The 24,144-nt window shown below is 49.8% G+C and overlaps 1 protein-coding gene across 5 annotated transcripts in view; it reads right to left on the bottom strand.

Annotated features, from left to right (window-relative positions):
• The window catches only part of ARHGAP22 (Rho GTPase activating protein 22), a 166,002-nt gene that overhangs the window by 29,968 nt on the left and 111,890 nt on the right, over positions 1-24,144 (bottom strand). Inside the window, exon 1 of one of the 5 annotated variants that reach the window (XM_012651266.1) lies at positions 7,142-7,193. The exons of the other annotated variants lie outside the window; for them this stretch is intronic. Coding sequence (XP_012506720.1) covers positions 7,142-7,193 — 52 coding nt within the window. Of the gene's footprint in view, positions 1-7,141; positions 7,194-24,144 lie in introns of those variants that run through there. 5 annotated transcript variants of the gene reach the window in all.

The raw sequence follows: 24,144 nt of genomic DNA, 5'->3' as shown, positions 1-24,144 counted from the left end.
ACCCGTGTTCCTGGCGGTGGCAGGGCAGGTAGGGGGCGCTGTGAGGGCCGGGCGCTTGCTGGAGCCTGCCACCAAGACGGGACGGGCAGGAGCAGCGCTTACTGAGCGCCTGGTGCCCACGACTCTCCTGTGAGCAGAGCTGACACGCACACCTGCCCTCCTGGGGCGCTTTGATCTCCACAATTACCCATGAGGGAGGTGCTGTTACCTCCACGTTTCACAGATGAGGAAACTGAGGCATAGAGTGAGTAACTGCCTGAACTCACACGGCTAAGGAGCGGCAGAGCCAGGGATTCACGCTCCCGCGGTGCTGGGTTGTGCCCTGCTCCACGGTCCCTCCTGCTGCCCCTCAGCTGACAACTGGGAAACCGCGGAGGCTGCCCCGAGGGCTGGAGCAGGGGTAGGGGTGCATCCTCATCCTCGAGACGGTGCCACAGCAAGGCCTGGGGGCTGGGCAGCGGGGGGCCCAAAGCTTAGGAGGGTGGTGAGCTGCCGAGACCTGCCTTCCACAGCCCCTCACCGCACAGGTGAGCCCTGCGCGCTTGGGCACTGCCACTGAGGCTGCCGCCCAGGGGCAGCTCAGCCTCGGGGACGGTGGCTCTGCACACCTCACGGGCTACGAGGGCTGGAGGAGGTGAGTGTCCTAGGAGGGGAGGGGATGCCAGAGGCCACCAGGAAACTTTTCTACATAAGCATTTGTAGAAAAGCATCTCAAGACGACGCAGAAGACAGGTACCTAGAGATCACAGCTCAGGGATGTGTTGTGGTTACTCGTTTGTCATAAATACTCACTTTTGTACCTAATCTTGAATTTCTCATTGTTAATTATTTTCCCTAAAGAGGGCTACCCAAGTCATATCAGCCTCAGGTCCCACAAAACTCAGATCCATCCTGCCCAGAGGTTGGCAGATGCCCTCACGCCCAGCTGTGCCCCTGCCCAGGGTTCTGCCCCATGTTCTCTGAACCCACATGTTCAACTTTTTAACATACTTCTTTACGTATGTACGTTTAGTTTATGCATATTTTTATATATGTGTAACTTTTTAGGAGACAGCCACGAGCTGTATTCCAAAGTGATCGCGCCATTTTGCATTCCTGCCAGCAGTGTAGGTTCCGCCCCTCCCCCTTGCCAACACAGTCTTCCTGCTTTCAGCGCTTCTCACAGGTGTGTGGGGATGTAACACTGAGCTTGAATTTGCGTTTCCCAAATGACTGATGATGTCGGACATCTTTTTACATATTCGATTGCCATCTGTGTACCTTCTTCGGTGAAACATTTTTTCCAATCTTTTGTCCGTTATTAAATGGGCTGTTTATTTGCCATTATTAAGTTTTGAGAGTTCTTGACATAGTCTAGATACAAGGTCTTTAACAGATAAATGCTTGGCAAATACTTCTCCTAGTCCATGTCTTTTTTTTTTTTTCATTCTATTAATGGTATGTTTCCAAGAGCAGAAGTGTTTAATTTTGCGAAGTCCAATTAATCAATTTTGTCTTATTGAGTGTACTTTTGGTGTTGTATCTAAGAAATCTTTCCTTAAGAAATCTAAGAAATCTCTACTTAAAATGAGGCTCCTGTCTCCTGGTTTGCATGGTTTCTCACGAGAAATTTGCAGGCATCCTTGTTTTTGTAATAGGTGTCTTTTTGCTGTTTCAGTAGTTTGAGATAATTTGATTATGATGTGATTCAGTGTAGTTTTGTTCATATTTTCTGTACTTGGAATTCACTGACCTTCTTAGATTTGTGAGTTTATAGTTTTCATAAAATTTGGAATATTTTGGCCTTTAGTACTTCAAATATGTTTTTCTGTTCCACCTCCTCCCCTCCTCTGAGACTCTAATTACAGGTATATTGGGCTGCCTGAAGTCATCCCCCTGGTACTCTGTTTATGTTGGTTAAATTCTCTTTTCTCTGTGTTTTATTTTTGCATAGTGTGGTAGCAGAATAATAGCCCCCAAAGACACTCCCATCCTTGTCCTGGAACCTGTGAATAGGTTAGGTTACACAGCAAAGGAGAATTAAGGTTGCTAATCAGCTGGCTTTAAAATAGGAAGATTATCCTAGACTGTCCAAGTGGGCCCAATGTAATCACAAGGATCCTGAAAAGCAGAGAAAGAGGCAGAAGAGAGTCAGAGAAAGACATAACTGCAGGAGGAGGGAGTGATACAATGTGAGAAGGAGTTGATCTGTCATTTTTGGTCTTGAAGACAGAGAAAGGGGTCCAGGAGCCGAGGAATGCAGGCAGCCTCTAGAAGCTGGATAGTTCGAGAAAATGGATTGTCTCCTGGAGCCTCCAGAGAGGAACACAGCCCTGCAGACACCTTGAATGACACCTAGTGAAGCCTGTGTCAGACTTCTGATCTACAGAATCATACATCTGTGTTGTTTGAGCCACTGAGTTTGTGGGATGTGTCACAGCATCAGTAGAACACCAGTACAGACAGTTTCGATTGCTATGTCTTCAAGTTCGCTAACCTTCTCATCTATCTAATCTGCCATTAATGCCATCCTGTGTATTTTTTATCTCATACATTGTAGGTTTGATCTCTAGAAGTTTAATTTAGATCTTTTTTTAAAAAAAATCTTTCAAGTATCTACTTAATTTTTGACCATATTGAATACAGTTATAAAAACTGTTTTAATGTCTTTGCTAATTCTAAAATTTGTGTCATTTCTGGGTTGGTTTCAATTGATTGCTTATTCTCCTCATTATGGGTCATCTTTTTCTGCTTCTTTGCATTCCTGGTATTTCTGATTAGGTGCCAGACATTGTGATTTTAAAATGGTTGGATGCTGGATATTTCTGTATTCCTATAAATATTCTTGGTCTTTTTCTGGGATGAAGTTAGGTCCTTGGAAATAATTTGATCCTTACGGATTTAGCTTCTAAGATTTACGAGGTGGATCCAGAGTGCTCGGTGTAGAGCTAATTATTTCCCACTGCTGAGGGAAAACACTTCGGTGCATGCTATGCTACATCCCACCAGCCATGAGGCTCTCCAGCCTGGCAGGTGGAAACAGATACCACTCCCTCCCCTGTGCTAGGGTGTTGCCTCTCACACTTTCTAGCGGTTCTTTCTGCAGCCCTGGGTAGCTTCCTCGCATGCACACGGTGACGAGTGCTCAGCTGTATTCTCAAGGAAGTTTTCTCTCTGTGCAGCCCTTTCCTCTCTAGTATGCTGCCCTGCAAACTCTTGGTGCTTTGGTCTCCCTGGACTCTCAGCTCTGACTCTTTAACTCATGGGGTGCGACAGGCTCCACCTGGGTTTCCCCTTCCTGCATCACAGCCTGGAAACTTTCTCAAGGCAGTCAACTGGGGCACATGCAGGGTTTACCTCGTTTGTTTCTCAAGTCTTGGGGGGGTCACAGTCCCTCACTATCTAATGTCCAGTATCTTGAAAGCATTGTTTCACATATTTTGTCCATTTTTTTTCCTTTGTTTTTTTTTTTTTCAGGTGGGAGGGTAAACAGGTCCCCGTACTTCATCTGGTCCAGAGTGGAAGGCCTACTACCACGTCTCAGGGGCTCATATACGTCAAACACCGTGCAAGGGACTTACCGTGCAGAGTCACGGGCAGTCCTCATAAGCAGCCTAGGAAGGAGTATTACTGACCCCATTTTACAGAAGAAGAAACTGAAGTTGATAAAAGTTAAACATTTAGCTCACGAACACACGAGGGGCCAGGATTGAAACCCAGGTGTGTTCACTCATAAACTCATTCTCTTTTCTCAACATGCAATCTCCTGTATGGCAACAGAGGCGGGTGCAAGGAAGATGAAATGCATTATTTCAACAAACTTTGGGATTTTCTATGGCATTCAACTGTCTATGCTTACCCTTTTCTCTATTCCTTAGAAAACATTGGTATTAACTTTAAAGAAAACAAATTATACCAGCAAATATTTCAGAAAAAAATTTATAATGAAAGACGAGGGTCTGTTATCACTGTTCCTGGTTTTTCCCTTTCCTTTTTTCACCCATCTGTGTGCACTGTGTTGCCGCCACGTCCCGCGGCATGTCACAGGCATCTGAGGCTGTCTTGGCAGCACTTAAAGCCCAACCTCTAAGGGTCAACCCTCGGCTCCACCACTGGAACTTCCCCTAGTGTCAGAGTCAGGCACCTGTAAGGTGAAGAAAATGAAGAACCTACCTTGTTTGGAGAAAGAAATGGGACGGTCCCTTAACTTAGCACCTGGGAGCTCGCGCGCACTCTCTAAACGCTCGCGTTGATTGTCATATTCAATTAAACACAACCCCGAGCAGGCTTTCTCAGCCTCAGCCCCGCTGACATTTTGGGGCAGATAATCACGAGGCGTGGGGGACTGTCCTGTGCATGGTAGGACATTTAGCAGCATCCCTGGCCTCTACCCACTACATGCCAGTAGCAACCTCTCCCTCCGTTCCAAGTGGTGACAACCGAAAATGCATCTCACATTGTCAAATGTCCCTTGAGGGCAAAATTGCCCTGGGTTGAGAACCACCAGTGTAGAGCAGCCAGATCTACACTGCCTGTGAGTCCAAATGACTGCTACGATTCTACAGTCATGTGACATCGCAGGCACAACATGGCACGTCCAAAAATTATCGGTACCTCCTCTGCCCAGCTCGCTCCTTCCTGGGTTCTCATGGCAGTGGTCACTCAAGTCGAAATCAGACGCTTCCTTGCCCCACTCTCCCTCCCGTCTTATGTCCATTCCTGTCAGCAGATTTCATGGGCTCTTCCTTCAAAATCCACTCAAGCTCTGGTCACTTTTCACTGCTAGGCCCGGCCGGGCCACCGTCATTTCTCATCTGGAGGACTGGCGTGGTCTCCAGGCTCCGTCCCTCGCCCCCGACGGTCTGTTCTCAACAGCACAGCCACAGTGCCCCAGAAAAGACCAGAACCAGGCCTCGCCCCTCTGCTCCACAAGCCCCAGCAGGCCCAGCCCCACAAATCCCTGGCAGGCAGCCTCACAGCCCCTCCCCCCCTCCCCACTGTGTGCTCCTGCTTCGTGCTCTTTGCTCCTCCTGTGGCCTGGAAAGCTGTTCTTCCCGGTGCTGGCAGGGCTTACTCCCTCACCTCCTGCGGGCCTTCCCTCAGATGCCACCTTCTCGGGGAATCTTTCCCAACCACCCTATTTAAACCCCACCACGCGTCACCTGCCAGGCTCCTTCCCAGCCTTAATTCTTCCGTAGCACTGACGGCAACCACACATGCCACATAGAGTACGAGTTTCCATGACACGCTTGTTTATATTCCATTGCCGGCCCAGCCCACTTTGTTTCATAGGCAACTCCAGCACGGCAAGCAGAGGCTGGCACGGGGAGGGCACGCCCCGCGCCTGTGATGAATGGAAGGCTAACAGCAGCAGAGCCGGGTGACTGGCACGTACACAGCACTCACTGGACGGCAGGTGTGACATTAACAAGTGCGTGAGCGTGAGAAGTTTGAACACTGGCAGGATGTGTTCCCTGAGGGAAGCGGTATCATTATTCTCATTTGAAAGGGAAGGAATCTAAGGCCCAGAATGTTTGGAAACACATCCCGGCTGTAACTACGAACTATGTATGTAGGTGCCGGTGAACTCGGACCCCGGGCAGCCCGGCTCCCATCGCAACCCCACTGTGCTCACGACTTCAGCCCCTGGCCGTTCCACGGCACCAGCCCCAGGGGTCAGCTCTTCTTGTCCCAGCCAGGCTTTCTCCCCTCTGAGCTGCTGAACTTAAGAACTTCTTTCTGAGTCCCTCTTTCCACCCAAGCAAGGGGCTTTAGGGGAAGGGGGTGGCTCCAAAATGCAGCAGATCCTAGCAGGACAAGAACGGGCCTTCAACATTTCCATGTGAAAATTCTCATTATAAAAAGAAAATAAAAAGAGTAAATGATATGCATGGAAGCATTTTGCAAGCCACTGTAACCCAGGGGGCCCGTTCCATGATGTTCAGGTGGAAAAGCTGTCACTGTGATTAATTAATCGAATTACACATCTGACTCTGCACTTCTCTACCAGGGCTTATGAAAAATATTTTTTAAAAAAACAGTCACTTCCTGCTAACAAGGGGCAAAAAAAAGAAAAAGAAAAAAAGAACAGTCACCATTTAAAAGTGGCAGCAGCAATGTATGACTGTCACAGGGCCCACTGTCATCCTACTGACTGCCAAGGAGCAGGACCCCTGTGGAGGGCCCAGCAGCTGATCCCCAGGAGTGAAGACCAAGTGTCCAGACAAGAGATGCCTAGAGCAGTGTGGTACAGTGGAGGTGTAATGTGAGCTACACGTGCAGTTTTAAGTGTTTTAGTAGCTACATTAACAAAGTAAAAAGGGGCTGGGCGTGTTGGCTCAGGCCTGTAATCCTAGCACTCTGGGAGCCTGAGGTGGGAGGATCCCTTGAGGATAACAGTTCAAGACCAGCCTGAGCAAGAGCCAGTCTCTACAAAAATTAAAAAACAGCTGGGCATGGTGGTGCATATCTATAGTCTCAGCTACTGGGAAGGCTGAGGCAGGAAGATCGCTTGAGCCCGGGAGTTTGAGGTTGCTGTGAGCTAGGATGACGCCACTGCACTCTAGCCCGGGTGATAGAGCAACACTGTCTCAAAAAAAAAAAAAAAAGTAAAAAGGAAGAGATTTATTTTTAATGATATATTTTATTTATTCCAATATATCCAAAATAGAATTATTAATTTCCACATGTAGTCAATTAAAAATTGAGATTTTTTTTACATATATTTGCACCAAGTCTTCAAAATATGGTGTGTATATAGCACTAATAGCACATCTCAGTTTGAACTTGCCACAGTTCATGTACTCAGTGGCCAGAGTAAGGGATGGTCAAAACTAGAGCTGGTGGTGGTGGTGTGTGTCATCTTTGGGGGATGCACCAGGAGATGGCGTGTGTTGGGGGGCTACCTAGCACCCTCAGACATTCTGAGACCTGCCTATGCGTGTGGTGTCAGCCCTGGGCAATGAGCCAGTTGGAGGTCCCTGCCCAGACGCCCCAGGGGCAGCCTTCCCATCCCCACCCCACCAGCCAGGCTGCACCTGCCCTGCTTCCTCCCCTCTCCATCCACTTCTCTTTACCCCACTCTCCACTCCCCCTTCCAGAGGTCATCACCCTCCCTGGCCTGGCTCCCGCAGCCTGCTGGTCACCCTGGCTGCCCACTTACCCCTAGACAGATGCCTGCTCCTCTTCAGGTGCCTGGAAGGCCAGAAAGGCATGGTGCAGGGCAGCGGGGCTGCGGTGGGAGGAGAGGCCCCGATGGCCGCCTGGTGCACAGGCACTCCGGGGCACTTGCCTGTGGCGGGGCTGGCACAGGCTACCCATGCGCTCTGCCCGTGGGCGCTGGGCTGGGGCCTTTTGTCTCTCCTGGGGAACTTCTGCATTTCTCAGGGAAGTAAGCTTGGGACTGTCCAGGGTGGGGCTGGGACCCCGGTGGGCGGGAGGTCTGCCTGGTCGTCCTGCAGCGCAGGTGCCTGCCACACACTCCCTCCCCGACTCTCCACCCCAGAGCCTCCACCAAGAGACCCCTCTCGTGCAGGGGCACGTCCTGCCTGTCGGATGCCTGGTGGTCCTCTTGTGACCGCCCGGCCAGCGAGCAGGGCCAGCAGGCTGAGGAAGATGAAGGAGGCAGAGGGGGAGCCCGCACCACCAACCCAGAGCTGCCGACCTCTTGGTCTGTGAGAGTGACACGTCTCCCTGCTTCAAGCCGGCCGGGTGGGCTATTCTGCTTTCTGCAATGGGAAGCAGGCTGGCACAGGGGCCACGAGAGCCACAGGGTGCTCACCAGCACCTCCAAAGCTGCAGGGGACGGGGTGGGGGACCCTGAGAGGCACTTGACAAAACTGAACATCCATTTTGACAAAAACAATATTCTACATTAAATGGGAATAGACGGATCCTTCCTCCACACAGATGTACCCAAAGCCAACGCTGCGTTTCGTGGAGAGACTCTGGCGGCTGCCCATCAGGGCCAGGGACAGCACAGGTGTGCCCACTATTGCCCCGTTATTTAACATTTTGCTAGAAGTAAATGCCCTTGGACAAGGGAAAGGACGTACAGCTGTCAGCTGGAGAGGAGGATGTGGTGTTATTATTCTTGCTGTAATTGTTTTTCAGATTACCTGTTTATATGTGGAAATCCTAAGTCAATGAACTGAAAAACCATTGTAAGCAATGAAAGAACCCAGTAAGTTAGCGGGGTGCAAAACAAACACGCAGAAATTACAATCCATTTGTCAATTAGAAGAAACAGAAATGCATACCATGTACATAAGTAGGAAAATGCAGCATACTAGAGATGCCAAGTCCCCCGATGGAGTCTATAAATTTAACAATACTAATAGCCTTTCTTTTTAAACTAGACGAATTGATTCTAAAAGTCCATAAGCAAAAATAGCAAGTACATTTTTGAAAAAAAATTTTGACGCCTGACCAGACCTACCAATTATTAAAACAGAGTGCAGAGCTACAAGAATTAAAACTGCATGGCGATGATGACATGACCAGATAAAGACTCAAAACACATGGGTAAGTCTGCAGTGTAATTAAGGATTTATTTCAAATGAGTGAGTACAAGGTGGATTATCTATACGTGGGATACGGACAAGATACCCACCCAGAGAAAAACCAAGTTGGATCCTGATGCCACACTTTACAGCACAATAAAAATTCATGATGGACCAAAGATTTAAAGATGAAAAATGAAACCGTAAAAGTACCAGGCTCAATCACAGGAGAAATTTTGTATGAAATTTTGGAGAGTACCTTTCTAAGTATGACTCAAAAACCAGAGACCACAAAAGAAAATGTAACTACATAAAAGTTAAAAATATTTGCTTGGCAGAGAAAAGAAAGTGAAAAGACAAATGACAACCAGAGAAGTGACGGATATTTACCCACAAAATGTGATGCTTTGCAGGTATTAAAAAAACCAGGGATGCGTTTTATGCCAGGGTTTGGAATGCTCTCCACCAGATACTGGTAAGTAACATGCCATCACTTTTGCAAAGGAAGGGAGGGAGGGAGAATGGAAAACGCATTTGTGTGTTTGAATCTGTGTGAAATATCCCTGAAGGAGAAAGCAAACGCTGGGAGCAGAGTTCCTCTGGGGGGTGGCTAGAGGGCAGCGATGCAGGGAGACTGGTTTTTTGCCTTCTGTTACCTGCACTATGTTGTCACCTATTTTAAAATCTAAGTCAAAGTGGGATCTAATATAAAATGGCAGGTGAAATAAACCTCACACCACGTGTTCCTGGTGGGTGGGGGCAGTGCAGGGTTTCCTAGTGCCCCAAGGGGTGGTGGCTCAAAGCTGGAGGCACCGCCTGATGGGGACATGGCGAGGAAGGCGGGCAGCCCCTTACCCTGTTGGCAGAAGGAGATTTTGACACAACCTCTTTGGGGAATAATTTGACACTATCTGTCAAAATTTTATATGACCCAGAAATCCATTCCTAGGGATTTACTCTTCAGATAAACTTGCACATTTGCATAAGGAGGTACTGGGAACAGCTTACCTGTCCACCAGGTTACATAATGTAGTGATTAAATAAATTACGTATATCCAAAAAGCGAGAGGTGGTGAAATTGTGCAGCTGTATGGGATGACCCATTATTACGCAGGAAAAGCGTGAAAGAGCGACCTACACACAGAGGTGAGTGCGGGTGTGCAAACGTTTCCAGGACAGCCAGGCACTGGGACCTGGGCTGGCTTCTGGGGAGGGAGGGGCCCAGGAGCAGGCAGGAGAGGCTGCTTCTCCCCAGAGGCGCTCGTGTGTGTGTGTGTGTGTGTGTGTGTGTGTGTGTGTGTGTGTACACGCGTGTGAGGGGCGGGGCACAAATGACTTTCGTGAGCAAAGATTGCGTTTATTTTCGTCATTAAGAGAGGAGTGGCTCCTGTGTTTGCAGCTGGAAAAGTTATGCCTGCCCTGGGCTTTGAGTACTTTTAATTTAAGAAAATGCCCCACGTGGTCTCCAAGCGGTTTCAGCTCCGAGTTCCCCTTTTGCCAGCCCATCCCCATTAGCAGTTTCATTTCCTAAAACCAGAGTCTCCCCGGGAATCTTCCTTTGTGGTTCGGGGATGCTGGGGTTTTTACAGGATCTGCGTGTGACCCTGCCCCGGGCAGCACCCCATGGGAGAGCTGGGACCGCGGTTTCCTCCCAGGGACGGTTGCAGAAGTGAAGGCGCGTGGGGCCGGCGGGGACACCTCTGAAATGCCAGTCAGGGCTGTCCCTTCCCAGCGAGAATCCCCTCTCGGCCATCCCCTGTCTTCAGGACACATCCCAGCTTGCCGTTGCCCTCTGGGGCTCCTCCGTGGTGACACCTTTCCGGCCCCAGCCAGCCACTCCCCATCCTGCCCGACACTCCGGCCACTCTGCCTGCCTTCTGGCCTCCGGAATACACCACACACTTCATGCCTCGGTCTCCACGTATGCTGCTGCCTTTCCCACCTGCCCAGCTGGCAAACTCCTACTCACTTGTCAAGACCCAGCTCAAATATCCCCACATCTCCCTCACCCTCCCCAATTGCTTCCCCATCACCCACTCCCAGTTTTCCTTCTCCCATTCTCCCTTCCACAAACACTTACTGAAGGTTACCATGTGCCAGACACTATGCCATGTCCTGGGGACACAACAGTGACCAAGCCAAGAGTCTGCCTCTCGGAGAACGCAGCCTGGTGGAGCAGACCGGCAGTAACGAACGTCCTCCACACACTTGAGACGGCAAATGCTAGAAGGAGCGCGGAGGCCCGGGGAGCCGCGGTGAGACCACCCATACTTTGGGAGAATGGTGTCCCCACAGCCACTTCCCACCAACAGTTCAGGTCGCTGGGTCTGGGCCTGACCGCCGAGGCCCCTCCTGTCTCGTGACCGCAGGGAAGCCCCGCGCTGGCCGGGCCCAGCAGTGAGACTGTGCGGCCGAGACTGGGCGACACCAGGGAATGTGGTGCCAGCACTGATCCAGAAATCATTCGGGGGCAGAAAAAATAAGTTAAAATAGCAGCACATTAAGTGGAATACGCTACTTGTCAGATCAAGACCGTGCTCTGAAATGTTCAAGGGCAAGGGTTGTGGGGAAAAAAGGGTGGGCCTGGGGGTTAGACTGGAAAAAAATGTAATTTATGCTGATTGAGCTGGAGGAAACAACGGCTTAATTCATTATTCTAAGGAACCGAAAGGGAACTAACGTGTGTGAAGACCCTACTCCGAGCCAGCGGCCAGCACTGACCTGTGGCGGGGAGGGGTGTTCACGGGGTTACAGAGGACGCAGTCCCAGAGATTCACCGGCCCACATCTGCCGCTGCCGCCACCGCGCTGCTAACGCCAGCGACTCCGAGAAGCATGCGCGGTCAGCACACGGTCCTCCCCACCATCCCCGCTGCCCGGCCCTGAGACACAAGGCCGGTGGGTGAGTCTCCTGAGCCCAGGGAGCTGGCGGGTGAGGGAGCCCCCATTTGCGCCTCCGTGTCTTCCTCGATCCAGGCCTGCTGGTGCCGCCCTGGGGCCGGAGCGGTGGCCCTGCCCCTCCCTAGCACCTAGCGGAGCTCTGTGCTGCAGGTGGGGGCTGCGTCGACACTTGCTCGATGACCACTCAGAGCACTGTGGGCTGCGGGAGCTGCCATGGGCTGCAGGTGGCCGGCCCCTTTCCCTAGTCCCGCCCTCTGCTGAGAATGTCTGTCCCACACTGACTGTGTGCCTCAGCCTGGGTTGCACAAGATCAAAGCCTGAGACGAAGGCTCCTGTGTGGGAAGCTATCCCAGGCCAGGCTGGAATGCAGGATGCAGAATGGGGGACAGGGAAGGAGGGAGACCCCCAGGGCACGCTGGGCTGACCCTGCCTTAGGAAACGCCTGTCAGCACAGCCAGCCCTGGCATGCGAAGGGAGCAGGCATCCGCGGGCTCCGGCCACCCGCTGGCCAAGGAAGGTCCTGGGAGCTTTAACTCCCCATCCTCCGGCGGGCGGGACCCCTGCCGACCTCGGGTGTAGGCAGGCTGGTTCTTCCCATGAAGGGGCACTTCTCGAGGCCTTGCTGTGTGCAAGCGCTGTGCTTGGCACACGGGGTGGGCTGGAGCCGGTGCACAGGTGGACGAGGCAGGCAAAGCCCCCCCACTCCTGGGAGCCAAGGAGGAAGGAAGAGAGCTCAGGCTGGGGCAGGGAGGGGGCAGGGCTGCTGCTTCAGCAGGGGGCCAGGAGAGGCAGTCTGGGGAGGGGACCCTGAGCTGAGAACTAAGGGACAAAGGGGCAGGCTTTCTCACACAGATGTGGTGGGGCTCAGTGGGCCACAGGGGTGGGGTGGGTGCAGGGAGGGTGTCAGGGCTAGACTGGAGGTCCTGGCAGGTGTCAGAGAGGGAAGCAGAGGTGTGGCTCCTTGCTGGCACACTCAGTCGCACCCCAATTCTGCATCATAAAACCTCTGGGAGGCTGCGGGACATGTGGTGGGGGAGGGGGAAACCTGGTGGGCCATGCCAGCTCCCTCCAGCAGTGGGTGGAGCGTGAATTCCCAGGGAGGATTTCTGCCTTCCCCACCACCAGGTGAGTTCAGGCCCTCTCCTCAGGCTGGGGCAGAGAGAGGCTTAGGCCAGGAGGGCTGCATGGAGGAGGCAAGCAGGAGATGTAGCCAAAGGCCTGTGAGGACTGCTGGATGGACAGAAGGGGTAGGTGGAGAGCATGAGGCCTGGGGAGGGCAGAGAAGGAGACTTGCCGAAGGCGGGGGATGCATGCAGGGGCCTGTGGCACTCCACGCTCGTGTTCTACCCCCCGATACTGCACACAGCTCCCCAGCTCTGCCCCCTCTCTAGCCTGACAGACAACATTTGTCGAGCCACAAAATCTACACTGGACTCATAAGAAATCCCTTAATTTGATTTGGGCACCATGGATCTCTCACTGATGCTCCTTCCCTCTTTGCAAGGGATTGGCAAGGTCGAGCAGCATGGGGCCTCCTCCGGCAGGCCTGAGGGACCTCAGGGCTGGAGCTAATGTCCTTTCCATACTTTTTTCACCCAAATTCTTCAGGTTCTTAAAAAAACATGTAATCACGCATTGCATAACAATAGGAATGCATTATGAGAAATGTGTCATTGGGTGATTTCGCTATCGTGCTGACATCATAGAATGTACTCACACAAACCTGGGGGTATAGCCTGCTCCACACCTAGGCTATTGGTACGACCTATTGCTCCCAGGCTACAAACCTGTACAGCACCCTACTGTACTGAATTCTGTAGGCAGCTGTAACACAACGGGAAGTATTTGTGTATCTAAACATATCTACATGCAGAAAAGTACAGGGAACTATGGTATTATAATCTTATGGGATCACTGTCATATATGTGGTACATCATTGAACAAAACATTGTGACGCAGAGCATGGCTGTGCTATTTTTATAAGCTGCCTCCTTCCTGGAGATTAGGTATAAACAACTGGGCAAGGTAAGAAGTACTCTTGCTAGCATGAGAATGTTCACTGTTATCCAGCACCACTCCCTAGAACTCCAGGAGGTAGCCATTCACATGGTAGTCTAAGTGCATGTCCCCACCAAGGCAGCCATTCTCACTGTAGTCTAAATGAACGGTGCCCTCTGGAGGCAACAATTCACATTGTAGCTTATGTGAATGGCTACAGGTAGAGTTATATGACATGAGGGCCTAAAACATGTTGTCACATCAGGCCTACAGACAACCTTGAGGAAGGTCTTACCTTTCACTTTTCTATAGAAGGAACTTGCCCAAGGTCTCCCAGCAAGAGGGCCAGAGCTGAGATTTTAATGCCTTGTTTATCGGCCTCTTAGTCCAGTGCCGTCCTCCTCAGCAGAGCCTATAAGGCCGAGGACTAAGCCCCAATTCCTCCAGCCTCTCAGGGGCTCCTACCCGCCTAGTCCCACCTGCAAGATGGAGCTGAACACTGACCTTGGAAAATTCCCCTGAAAATGACCTTATTCCCAAGGGTCATCATCACTTTAGCCATCCTCATTTTGAAGAGTCATAACGTGCAAAGCTGGAAAAGCTACCCCATCTGGGTGACTGTCCCTCCCGTCCACAGGGCATTACAGCAACGCCTTGTTTATCCAGACGTCACTTATCTGGCAACCTCGTCCACCTAGAGTCCAGGGACAAGTGACACAGTGAATGGGAAGCCCAAACAGGCAAAGGGTACACCGAGAGCCAACGGCTGACTCGAGGCTGTCTCAGGGCTTGCTTGCTTCTGGTTTACACACACTTCTAACACATATGATTCACTGCTCCATGACACACGGTGGATTAGAACAAGCAGTTAAAAAAGGATTGGGAGAGCTGACGAGCCAGCTGTACTGATGGCATCAGGAAGTGACGGGTGACAGCAAGGCAAGAAACAGAAAAGAAACGGAAGACTTCAGAAAGATTGGTTGTGTGCCAGACCCTCTCCCCCAAAGCACCAGCCATGCGCAGCCTCTTACATGCCCTCATAGGACAGCCAGTCACCCACACGTGTGGGTGGTGCTGGGGACTCCGGGATGCCAGCAGCCAGTCCCTGAGCCCAGGAGTGCGCAGCCTCAAGCGGGGGCTAACACAGGCGAAAGCACCACAAAACCTCCCACTCACTTGGGAATTCGCTTAGGGACAGGATGCCGCCAGCCACGGAGGCCCTGCTCAGCCAGGCGCGGTAACTGCACTGTGAGCTCCTCCCATCCGCACAGCAACCCTCAAATCAAGCCTTATGGATCCCATTTTACTAATGGGGAAACCGAGGCACAGGAGTGCCAAGTCCTTGCCTGAAGTCCTGCAGCTGGTGAGTGACGAGGATCTGCCTGTCTCGGAGGGGGCCGCTTCCCGGGGCCATCCCTGCCCCCCATGGTGCTCAGATTCCAAGAGCCAGGGCTCCACGGCTGGCACCTTCCTTCGCACTGAGGTGAGTGTTGTTCTGCACATGGGGATGCTCCCAGAATCCCCACAGCACCCCCGGACGTTGTCCCTCACCTGGCCCCCGCCCAGGCAGACGCACACTGCCAGGCAGGGCCCCTCATCAGCAGCACTTCTCGTGCTCAGCTGCATGTAGTGGCCCCACCACTGCCCAGGAGCGGCTGTGTGAGGAAGGGTCCGGGGGCAAATCGCTTCGCAGCCACTGCCCGGCGCACGGCCCATTCGCACAGCAAAGGCTCCCAGAGGTCCGACAGCGAGAACCCCCTCAACTCTGCTCTGCTCGGCTCCTCCCGATACCACGGAACACACTGCTAATGGTGACACCTGTTAACGTCCCCAGAGCAAGTGTTCCCAAGGCAGCATTGTGGGTGCCACTGGGTGGGGGAGAAATGCAGGCAGGAGGACACTACTGTCTGTCTGATGGTGACCCGGAGCACCCGCTGACAGGGGGCGATGAAGAAGGCCCAAGGCTGACTCTGGACGCCAAGGGCTTTATTCTCCTGGGCCCGATGGCTGCTGTTACTCATTCTTTGCTCCCGTCCGTCCGTCCAACCAAACTGAGCAAGTGCTATGTGGGCCTGATGGCAGGGCTGAGGGCGGGAGGACGGAGGAGAACGGGGCCAGGCAGAGACAGCTACAAGAAGGGCGCCGTGTCACATCCAGAGAGCCGCACGCCATTCCGCACCCGCTCCGCTGGCCAGCCTGGCTCACGGCATCCACAGGCCGGCAGGGCCCAGAGTCTGTGCTGCACCCCGTGGGGCCCCGCTCGGGAGCACCGAGGGAAGGGAGGGCGCCAACATCCCTCGTCAGCGGGGCGGAGGGGGCGCCCTCCGGCAGAGGCCAAAACGGGAAGCCGGGCACAGCCGAGCTTTGTTCCGACCTCCGCCTTCGGCCGCCGTGCAGACGCTCCATGAATGGCACTGTTGTGGTATTTTAAGAAGACTCTACAAATAGCACTAACTCAGAATGGGCCTCAGAGCCAGGCTCATGAATGCGGCAACTCGAGGGCCCGCCAGCCAGGAGCTCCGGCCAGGACAATGGGGCCTCACAGGGAGGCAGGGCAGGATGTTGGGTGACCCTGGCCTTTTCCGGGGCTCGGCGACCTCATTTCCCCCAGCCCGGCCAGGCCCTCCCAGCACAGGCCCATCCATCAGCGGCTTCCCGGGCGTCTATTGGGACGGAGCAGCTCCCCAGCCTCTCTGAATAAAGGAGAGGGCCTGTGACATCCTTTCGGCGCCTGCTACTCCGGATTTCCAGCGATTTCCAGGCTCTGAAGATGTCCTTCTGGTCATGGGGGAGGGGGCACAAGAAGGAAGGATGTCCTTAGGTTTTCATCAGAAATCTCTTTATCAGGTAGCCAGAGAAACCTCGAAGACCCCTCGTCCTAGCAGTCCAGGACTACTAACTGGACTCTTTCCAGGGGGGTACGGCCTGGAGCCTTGGAGGACGGCTGAGGGAGGAGAAATAACAGGGCGTTTGGAGTTAGTGAGGCCGGGTTCGAACACAGCTTCAGCAGGGACATCTGGGGGGCCTGGGGCCGCTTATTCACAACCTCTCAGAGCCTGGCATCTTCATCTCTTTACAGCCAAGGGCATCGCAGCCCTCGTGGGGACACGGCTGAGAGAGCAGAGGCACAGGAAGTGCGCAGTGCACGTGGCCTCTCTTCCTCCCCACGTGAGGCCGAGAATCATGGCAGGCATAGCAGGAGCCCCTCCCGTCCACATGAGCCTAGAAACATCAGGGCTGCGGAGTCGTGATGCAACGAGCAGGCGGAGGGAGCCTGGCGGGCAGTGGAGAGGGCTGGGGCCTGCGGCAAAGCGGAGACGCTGAGTCTAAGAACCATTTTGTCCCACTGGGCACTTGGAAACGTCTAAAGGCAACAGAAGAAAGATCATTTAAGAAGAGGTGAGCCAGGGCCACGGCCACGGGGCTGACTGTGCCACTCAGTGTCTCGGGTGGCTCGGAAGGGTGGCTCCCCGCACCTGCCCAGCTCCCTCCCCCAGCCCTCACCCTCACCTGCAATAACTCTTGTAGGTGCTGCCCTGCCTCCAGCCCTTTCAAAGCGGGGAAGGTGGGCTGCCCTGTGCAAGAGGCCCAGCGCCGCTCTCTGCCCAGAGCTCACACTCAACTCACGCGGGCTAAACCAGAATGAAGTTAGGCGGTCTTGCTCAGAGCCCAGGGCAGAGGGGTCCCAGACTCAGGGGCTGCAGGTGGAGGCTCGGCCGGGCCACCGACATGCTGCGTGGCCTTAAGCAAGTCACTTCCTCTCTCTGGGCTTTTTAAAAAACTCATCTGGAAATCGAGAAGACTGGGCGAGGTGATCCCCAAGGACCGCCCAGTCCACCACCTCCGAGGCTGTGTGTTATTTCATACATCTAAGAGTAGCCACGGTGCCATCACTAGTGAGAGTGAGGTCGGGGTGGCCAATGCCCTTCTTAGCCCTCCTGGGAGCTCTTCACTGGAAGAGCACTTGTTTGTTCCTCAAATTGGACTGGGGCATGGCAGGGAGTGGCCTGCTGGCGGGCAGCAGACTCTGGGCGTGGCGGCTGAGACCTCGCTAAGTTAGACGGTGCTGGTTCAACAGAGGACCTCAGTCGCCCTGGCTTTCCCAGGGAGGACAGTGTTTGGTATCGGTGGACACTCGTCATACACGAGCCCTTCTCCTCCGTGCCCGCAGGACATCACGGCAGCCCTGTGAGGCGCTGCTCACCCCGCCAGCATGAGACCCAGGCGCAGGCCCAGAGGGACAGCAGGTCATAGTGGCTGAGTCAGGACTTGAGCCCAGGCTGGCCTGACTCCAAGGACATTCACGCTGTCCCTGATTCTGCACCCTGAGCTCCCAAGGAGCTAGTCTAGTGCTCTGTCCAAACTAGCCGTGTGACCTGGGAGGGTGACATCGTCCTCTCGGTCTGACTCTCCTCATCGGTACACAGAGGAAGTGGAAATGACCTAATCTCAAAGATGTCTCCTTCTCTGAGGTTCGGGGGCCCTCTGCCCCCAGAAGTCGTGCTGCAGGCTGGGTGCCGGTGGAACCCTCACCCATGGCTCTGCAGGGCCCATCAGAATGGAAGTGGGCCACGAGCCCCCGGCGGGTCCCAGGTGGCCCTGCTGAGCCAGGTATAGACAATCCAGGTACTAGCGAGTAGGGAGCCCTGAGGAGCCCAGGAAATCTGGGGCAGAGACGGTTTACTAACTGGCACCTATGCATTTCAGCCTTTTACGAACCTCCTTGTTGTTCAGGTGAGCACCACATGTATACTGGCCATGGCTGCAATGCTGATGGGCAGGAAGGATCTGAGCCTTGCCCGGGGGGTGCGAGGGGACCTCCCCGGGAAGGTCTGAGGAGGTGGAGCTGGCGGCCAGAGGGCAGGTGCAGAGGACCCCACACACTCCCCCACGTGCACCCTGTGCTCTGCACTTGCAGAGACAGTCCCACGTGGCAGTGGCCTTCGTGGCATCGCTGATGGAGACTTGCTCGAGTCGTAAAAGACCGAATGGGACCCAGGATGGGGGTACCTGCTCCTGCAGGGCTGGCGTGTCAGGATGAGCTCCGGGTTGTTAAACATCCCCTGTGCTGCTGCTGCGGGCTCCTGGGTGGGGCTGCCTACGAGGGGCTGAAATGCAGCGTCCCCCTTACTCCTTGGTCTGAACAACGGCCTGAGCAGATCTCGGGGGAGGCAGGGGGAGGCAGGGGGAGGCAGGGAGGAGGCTGCTCCAGGGACAGGCTGCACCCCCAGCCCCAGGAGGAACTGCAGCGGAGGGCAGGCCCCATGCGTGACTGATTCTCGGAGAGGAACCCGGCCTGCAGAAGCCACAAAGGAGAAGTCTGTGTCTGACCTTTGACGCCTTCCAAACTGGATGTGCCTGGAGGCTGTCCCCGTTGTTCCGATTGCAGTATCGTCAGTTACGGGCGCAGGCTGCTTTTCTTGTCACACTTTGGTGCTCTCTGTTTGTATTTGTCAAAGTGCCCGCCTGCCTTTGAGCTGTGTAGTATTACATTGGAGCCAACACAGAAGCACAGGGAGGAGTGCGGGCTCCGGGGCCAGCCAGGTGGGAGCTCCAGCTCTGAGTGGCTTCAGGCAGGAAACTCTGCACCTCAATTTCCTCATCTCTAAAACAGGACTAATAACAGAATCTACTTGAGGGCTACTCTGAGGATTATATGAACTCATATATATGCAGATGCTTAGGACAGGGCTCGACACACAGTAAGCGCTGATGTGTTATAAATGCTTTTACTTCAGCAAAACAACACCGGTCTCATCATTTTTTAGGGTCTTACCCTAAGCCTCAAGCCAAATAATAATTTCCATTTGGGGGCATTCTCTGTGTGCCAGCAACCTTACGATACAGAGGCCAATTTAATTCTTCCCTTAACACAACCTGGTGAGGTTGCTGGCATCAATTTACAGAGGTATCCCTCTTTGGCTCAGAGAATTAACCCATCCCCAAGGCTGACAGACAAGTAGGTGGTAAAGCCAGAATTCAGAACCAGGACGGCCCAACTCCAAGCTTCAGGAACTTTCCACATCTCACACTGCCTCGAGACCAAGCCCTCGGGCACCTTAACCCACCTCCGAGTCACCACTTAGCATCTAGACAGAGATTAAGTAAGGGGGACACGGCCCCACTCAGGGAAGCTCTGAATATTTGCTCACATGCCTTCATATAAATTAGCTTCTGGAAAAGTCCCATGCCTAGAGCATTATCACAATTTGATCCATTTTGCCATTCCCTGAAAAAGCGTCTTTTACAGAGCATTGTCATTATTTGACCTCACTCCGAGCTCGCTCTGCAGGAAAAGCCCTATCTCCAGGGCATTGGTCAAAAACAGTCAGCAGCACGTCTTTAGCAGCTGCCTAAAGCTGTGATACCAACTGGGGCAAACAAGACATGGCCAAAACAAAAAGGAAGATTTGGGAAAGGAGATATCCACTGGGGGCTTTGAAAAGCTCTGACATTCATGGAGATCTAGAAGGTCACGTGCGTGTGCGGGGCTGTGCCCATGTGCGGGGAAGACCCGAGAGGGCTGCAGTCTCATCTCTGGCTGACTTAGGGAAGGCTAACGCAGAGTCATAAACTAAGCACTGGAGGTGTGCCCCGACACACACATGCAAACACGCACACGCACACGCACATGCATACACTCTCAGCAAAGGACAGAACACTTATTGGCTTAAGGCATGTAAGGATATCTCTGATAAATCATTAGCCGACCACTATACTAACAAGAAGAGACTCTGGTGGCTGCATACTATGGGGAACACAGATTTTATAGATTCTGTTCAGGAAATTCACTCAAAAAGCAGCTACAACAACCACCACCCAGGGAGGGAAGGTAAATCTGATTTGCAGAGTTGCCACATTACATTATCTACAATGTCCAGTTTGCAACAAAAGATTACAAGACACCCCCCCAAAAAGAAAGGATAGCCCATACACAGGGAAGAAGTAATCAATAGAAATTGTCCTTGAGACAGATATTATACTTACTAGAGATTTCAAATCAGCTACTATAAATATGTTCAAAGAACTAAAGGAAACCATTTCTAAAGAATTAAAGCTAAGTATGACAATGATGTCTCACTAATTAGACAATGTCAATAAAGAAATAGAAATTACAAAAAGAACCAAATACAAATTCTGGAGTTTAAAAGTACAATAACGGAAATGAATAATTCGGTATAGGGGTTCAAGAGCAGATTTGAGTTAACAGAATAATCAATAAACTTGAAGACAGGTTAATTGAGGATGTCCAGTCTGAGGTGCAGAAAAAAAAAATAATGAAAAATGAACAGAACCTCAGAAACTGAAGGGACACCATCAGTGTACCAACAGACACATAATGGGTGTTCTAAAAGGACAGGGGAAAGAAAAAGAGGTAGGAAGAATATTTACAAAAATGATGTGAAAACTTCCCAAATTTGTTGAAAACCATTATCCGAGAATCTCAACTCCAAATACAATAACCTCAAAACAGACTCACACCTAGACATATCATAGTCAAGCTGTCTAAAGACCAAGAATCTTGAAAGAAGCAAAGGAAATGATTCAGCATATACAAGGGTTCTCAATGAAATTAACAGCTGACTTCTTGATGGAAACCATGGAAGCCAGAAAGCAGTAGAATGACATTTTCAAAATATTGACAGAAAAAAAAGAAAAAAGACTATCAACCAAGAATCCTATTTCCAGCAAAATCATCCTTCAAAAATGAAGGAAAAGACATTCCCAGATAAACAAAAACTAATAGTATTCAGTCCTCTGTTCTAGCAGATCTGTCTTACAAGAAATCCTAAAAGGAGTCTCTCAGGTGAAATAAAAGGACATTAGATGTTCACTCAAATATACAGTAAGAAATAAAGAACAATTACATAGTTAAATATAAAAGACAATGTAGATGTATTTTTACAGCCCTTTTCTTCTATTTTAAAGATAACTGTATAAAGCAATACTTATAAAACTGTGATAATGCATAAAGATGTAATTAGTATGACTATAATCTATAATGGCACAAAGCAGTAGGAGAGAATAGAGTTATATTGGAGCAAAGTTTCTGTATACTACTAAAGTTAAGGTAGTATTAATTTGAACTGAATTGTTTTAAATTAAGAGGCTAATTGTAATTCTCAGAATAGCCATTAAGAAAATAACTAAAAAAAAAAAAATACTGTGATGAAATAAGGGAATTAAAATCGTATGCTAGAAAATTTCTATTTCACATAAAAAAGGAAGTAATAGAAGACTAGAAAAATATGTGAGATATATAGAAAACAAATAGCAAAATGTCTACATAAATATTGATAAATCTACCTTATTAGTAATTACACTAAATATAAATGGATTAAGTACTACAATAAAAAGGCAAAGATTGGCCAATGGATTTTTAAAATGGTCAAACTATTACTGTCTATAAGAGACACGTGTAAATTAAAAAACACAAGTAGGTTGAAAGTGAAATGATGAAAAAGAATATACTATGAAAAAAATACCTAAAAGAGAGCTAGAATGGCTATACAAATAACAGACGCAACAGATTTTATTTTCTATTTCAAAATATTAGTATAAATGTTTTGTTACATGGATATCTTGTATAAATGTGTAAGTCAGGGTTTTTGGTATACTCGTCACCAGAATGGTGTTCATTGTACCTATCGGGTAAGTTTTTTATCCCTTACCTCCCCTCCAATTCTCCCCCCTTCTTGGTTTCCCATGTTCTTTATATCTCTTTGTGCCTATGTGTACATCGTTTAGCTCCCATTTATTAGTGAAAACATATGGTGTTTGGTTTGCCATTCCTGAGATACTTCACTTAGGGTAATAGTTTCCATTTCCATCCAAGTTGCTGCAAATGACATTATTTCATTCCTTTTTATGGCTGATTAGTTCTCCCCAGGACACACACACACATACCCTTCACATATTCTTTATCTACTTGTGAAGTGATGGGCACTTAAGATGATTCCATATCTTTGCAATCGTGAATTGTGCTGCAATAAACATTTGAGTGCAGGTGTCTTTTTGATAAAATGACTTATTTTACTTAGGGTAGACACCCAGCAATGGGATTGCTGGATTAAATGGTAGGTCTACATTTATTTCTTTGAAGAATTTCCATAGAGGTTGTACTAATTTGCAGTCACACCAATAGTGTATATGTGTTCCTTTCTCTTTGCATGCATGCCAGCATCTACTGGTTTTTGACTTTTTAGTAATGGTCATTCTGATATAGGTAAGATGGTATCTCATAGTAATTCTGCATTTCGCTAACGATTAGTGATGTTGAACATCTTTTCATATGTTTCTTGGCCATTTGCCTATCTTCTTTTGAAAAAATTCTGTTCATACCATTTGCAATAGCTACAAAGAAAATAAAATACGTAGGAATATACTTAACCAAGGAGGTGAAAGATCTCTACAAGGAGAACTATAAAACACTGATGAAAGAAATTACAGAGGACACAAACAAATGGAAAAACATCCCTTGCTCATGGATTGGCAGAATCAACAACATTAAAATGTCCATAGTGCCCAAAGTGATTTATAGATTCAATGCAATCCCCATCAAAATATCAACATCATATTTCACAAATTTAGAAAAAACAATCCTAAGCTTCATTTGAAACCAAAAAAAGAGGCTTAATAGCCAAAGCATTCTTCAGTAAAAAGAACAAATCTAGAGGCATCGCATTACCTGACTTCAAGTTATACTACAAGGCTATAGTAATCAAAACAGCATGGTACTGGTATACAAGTAGAGACATAGACCGATGGAACAGACTAGAGAAACCAGAAATAAAACCATATAGCTATGACCAACTGATTTTGACAAAGCAGACAAAAACATGCACTGGGGAAAGGATCCCCTATTCAATAAATTGTGCTGAAAAAATTGGATAGCCACATGCAGAAGAATGAAACAGGACCCCTATCTCTTGCCATATACAAAAATTAATTCAAGATAGATAAAAGATTTAAATATCAGGCATGAAATCATAACAATTCTAGAAGAAATTATAGGAAAAACTCTTCTTGATATTGCCTAGGCAAAGAATTTATGACTAAGACCCCAAAGGCAAATGCAGCAACAACAAAAATAAATAAATGGGACTTAAACTAAAAAGCTTTCACATAGCAAAGGAAATAATCAACAGAGTAAATAGACAACCTATAGAATGGGAGAAAATATTTGCAAACTATACATCTGACAAAGAATCTACAGAGAGCTCAAACAAATCAGCACAAAAAACACAACCTCATCAAAAAGTGGGCAAAAGACATGAATGGAAGTTTTTCAAAATAGACTTCAAAACAAAAAGGTTATTGGAGACAAACAGATGGACATTCTATAATGATAAAAGGGTAGATGCAGAAGATAAAACAATTATAAACATATATGACCCTAAGAACAGAGCCCCATAATTCATGATTTAAAAATGGACAGGATTAAAGAAAGATTCAGTAATCTTTGGAGACTTCAATACTCCACTTTCAATAACAGAAATAGGCAGAATGTCAATAAGGAAACAGAAGACTTGAAACATACAAGGAATCAAGTAGACCTAACATATATCTATAGAATGCTCCAGCCAACAATAACAGAATAAACTTTCTTCTTAAGTGCACATGGAACATATTCCAGAATAGAACATATACTAAATCATAAAGTAAGCCTTAACATTTTTTAAACATTTTAATGATTGAAACAAAGCATGAAATTGTGTTCACTGACTACTGAAGAACGAAATTAGAAGTCAATTTTTAAAAAAGGA

Source organism: Propithecus coquereli, unplaced genomic scaffold, assembly GCF_000956105.1.
Source record: "Propithecus coquereli isolate 6110/MARCELLA unplaced genomic scaffold, Pcoq_1.0 Scaffold351, whole genome shotgun sequence".
Lineage (NCBI taxonomy): Eukaryota > Metazoa > Chordata > Mammalia > Primates > Indriidae > Propithecus > Propithecus coquereli.
Note: the sequence above shows the minus strand (reverse complement) of the source record. Positions and strands in the feature narration are given on the sequence as shown.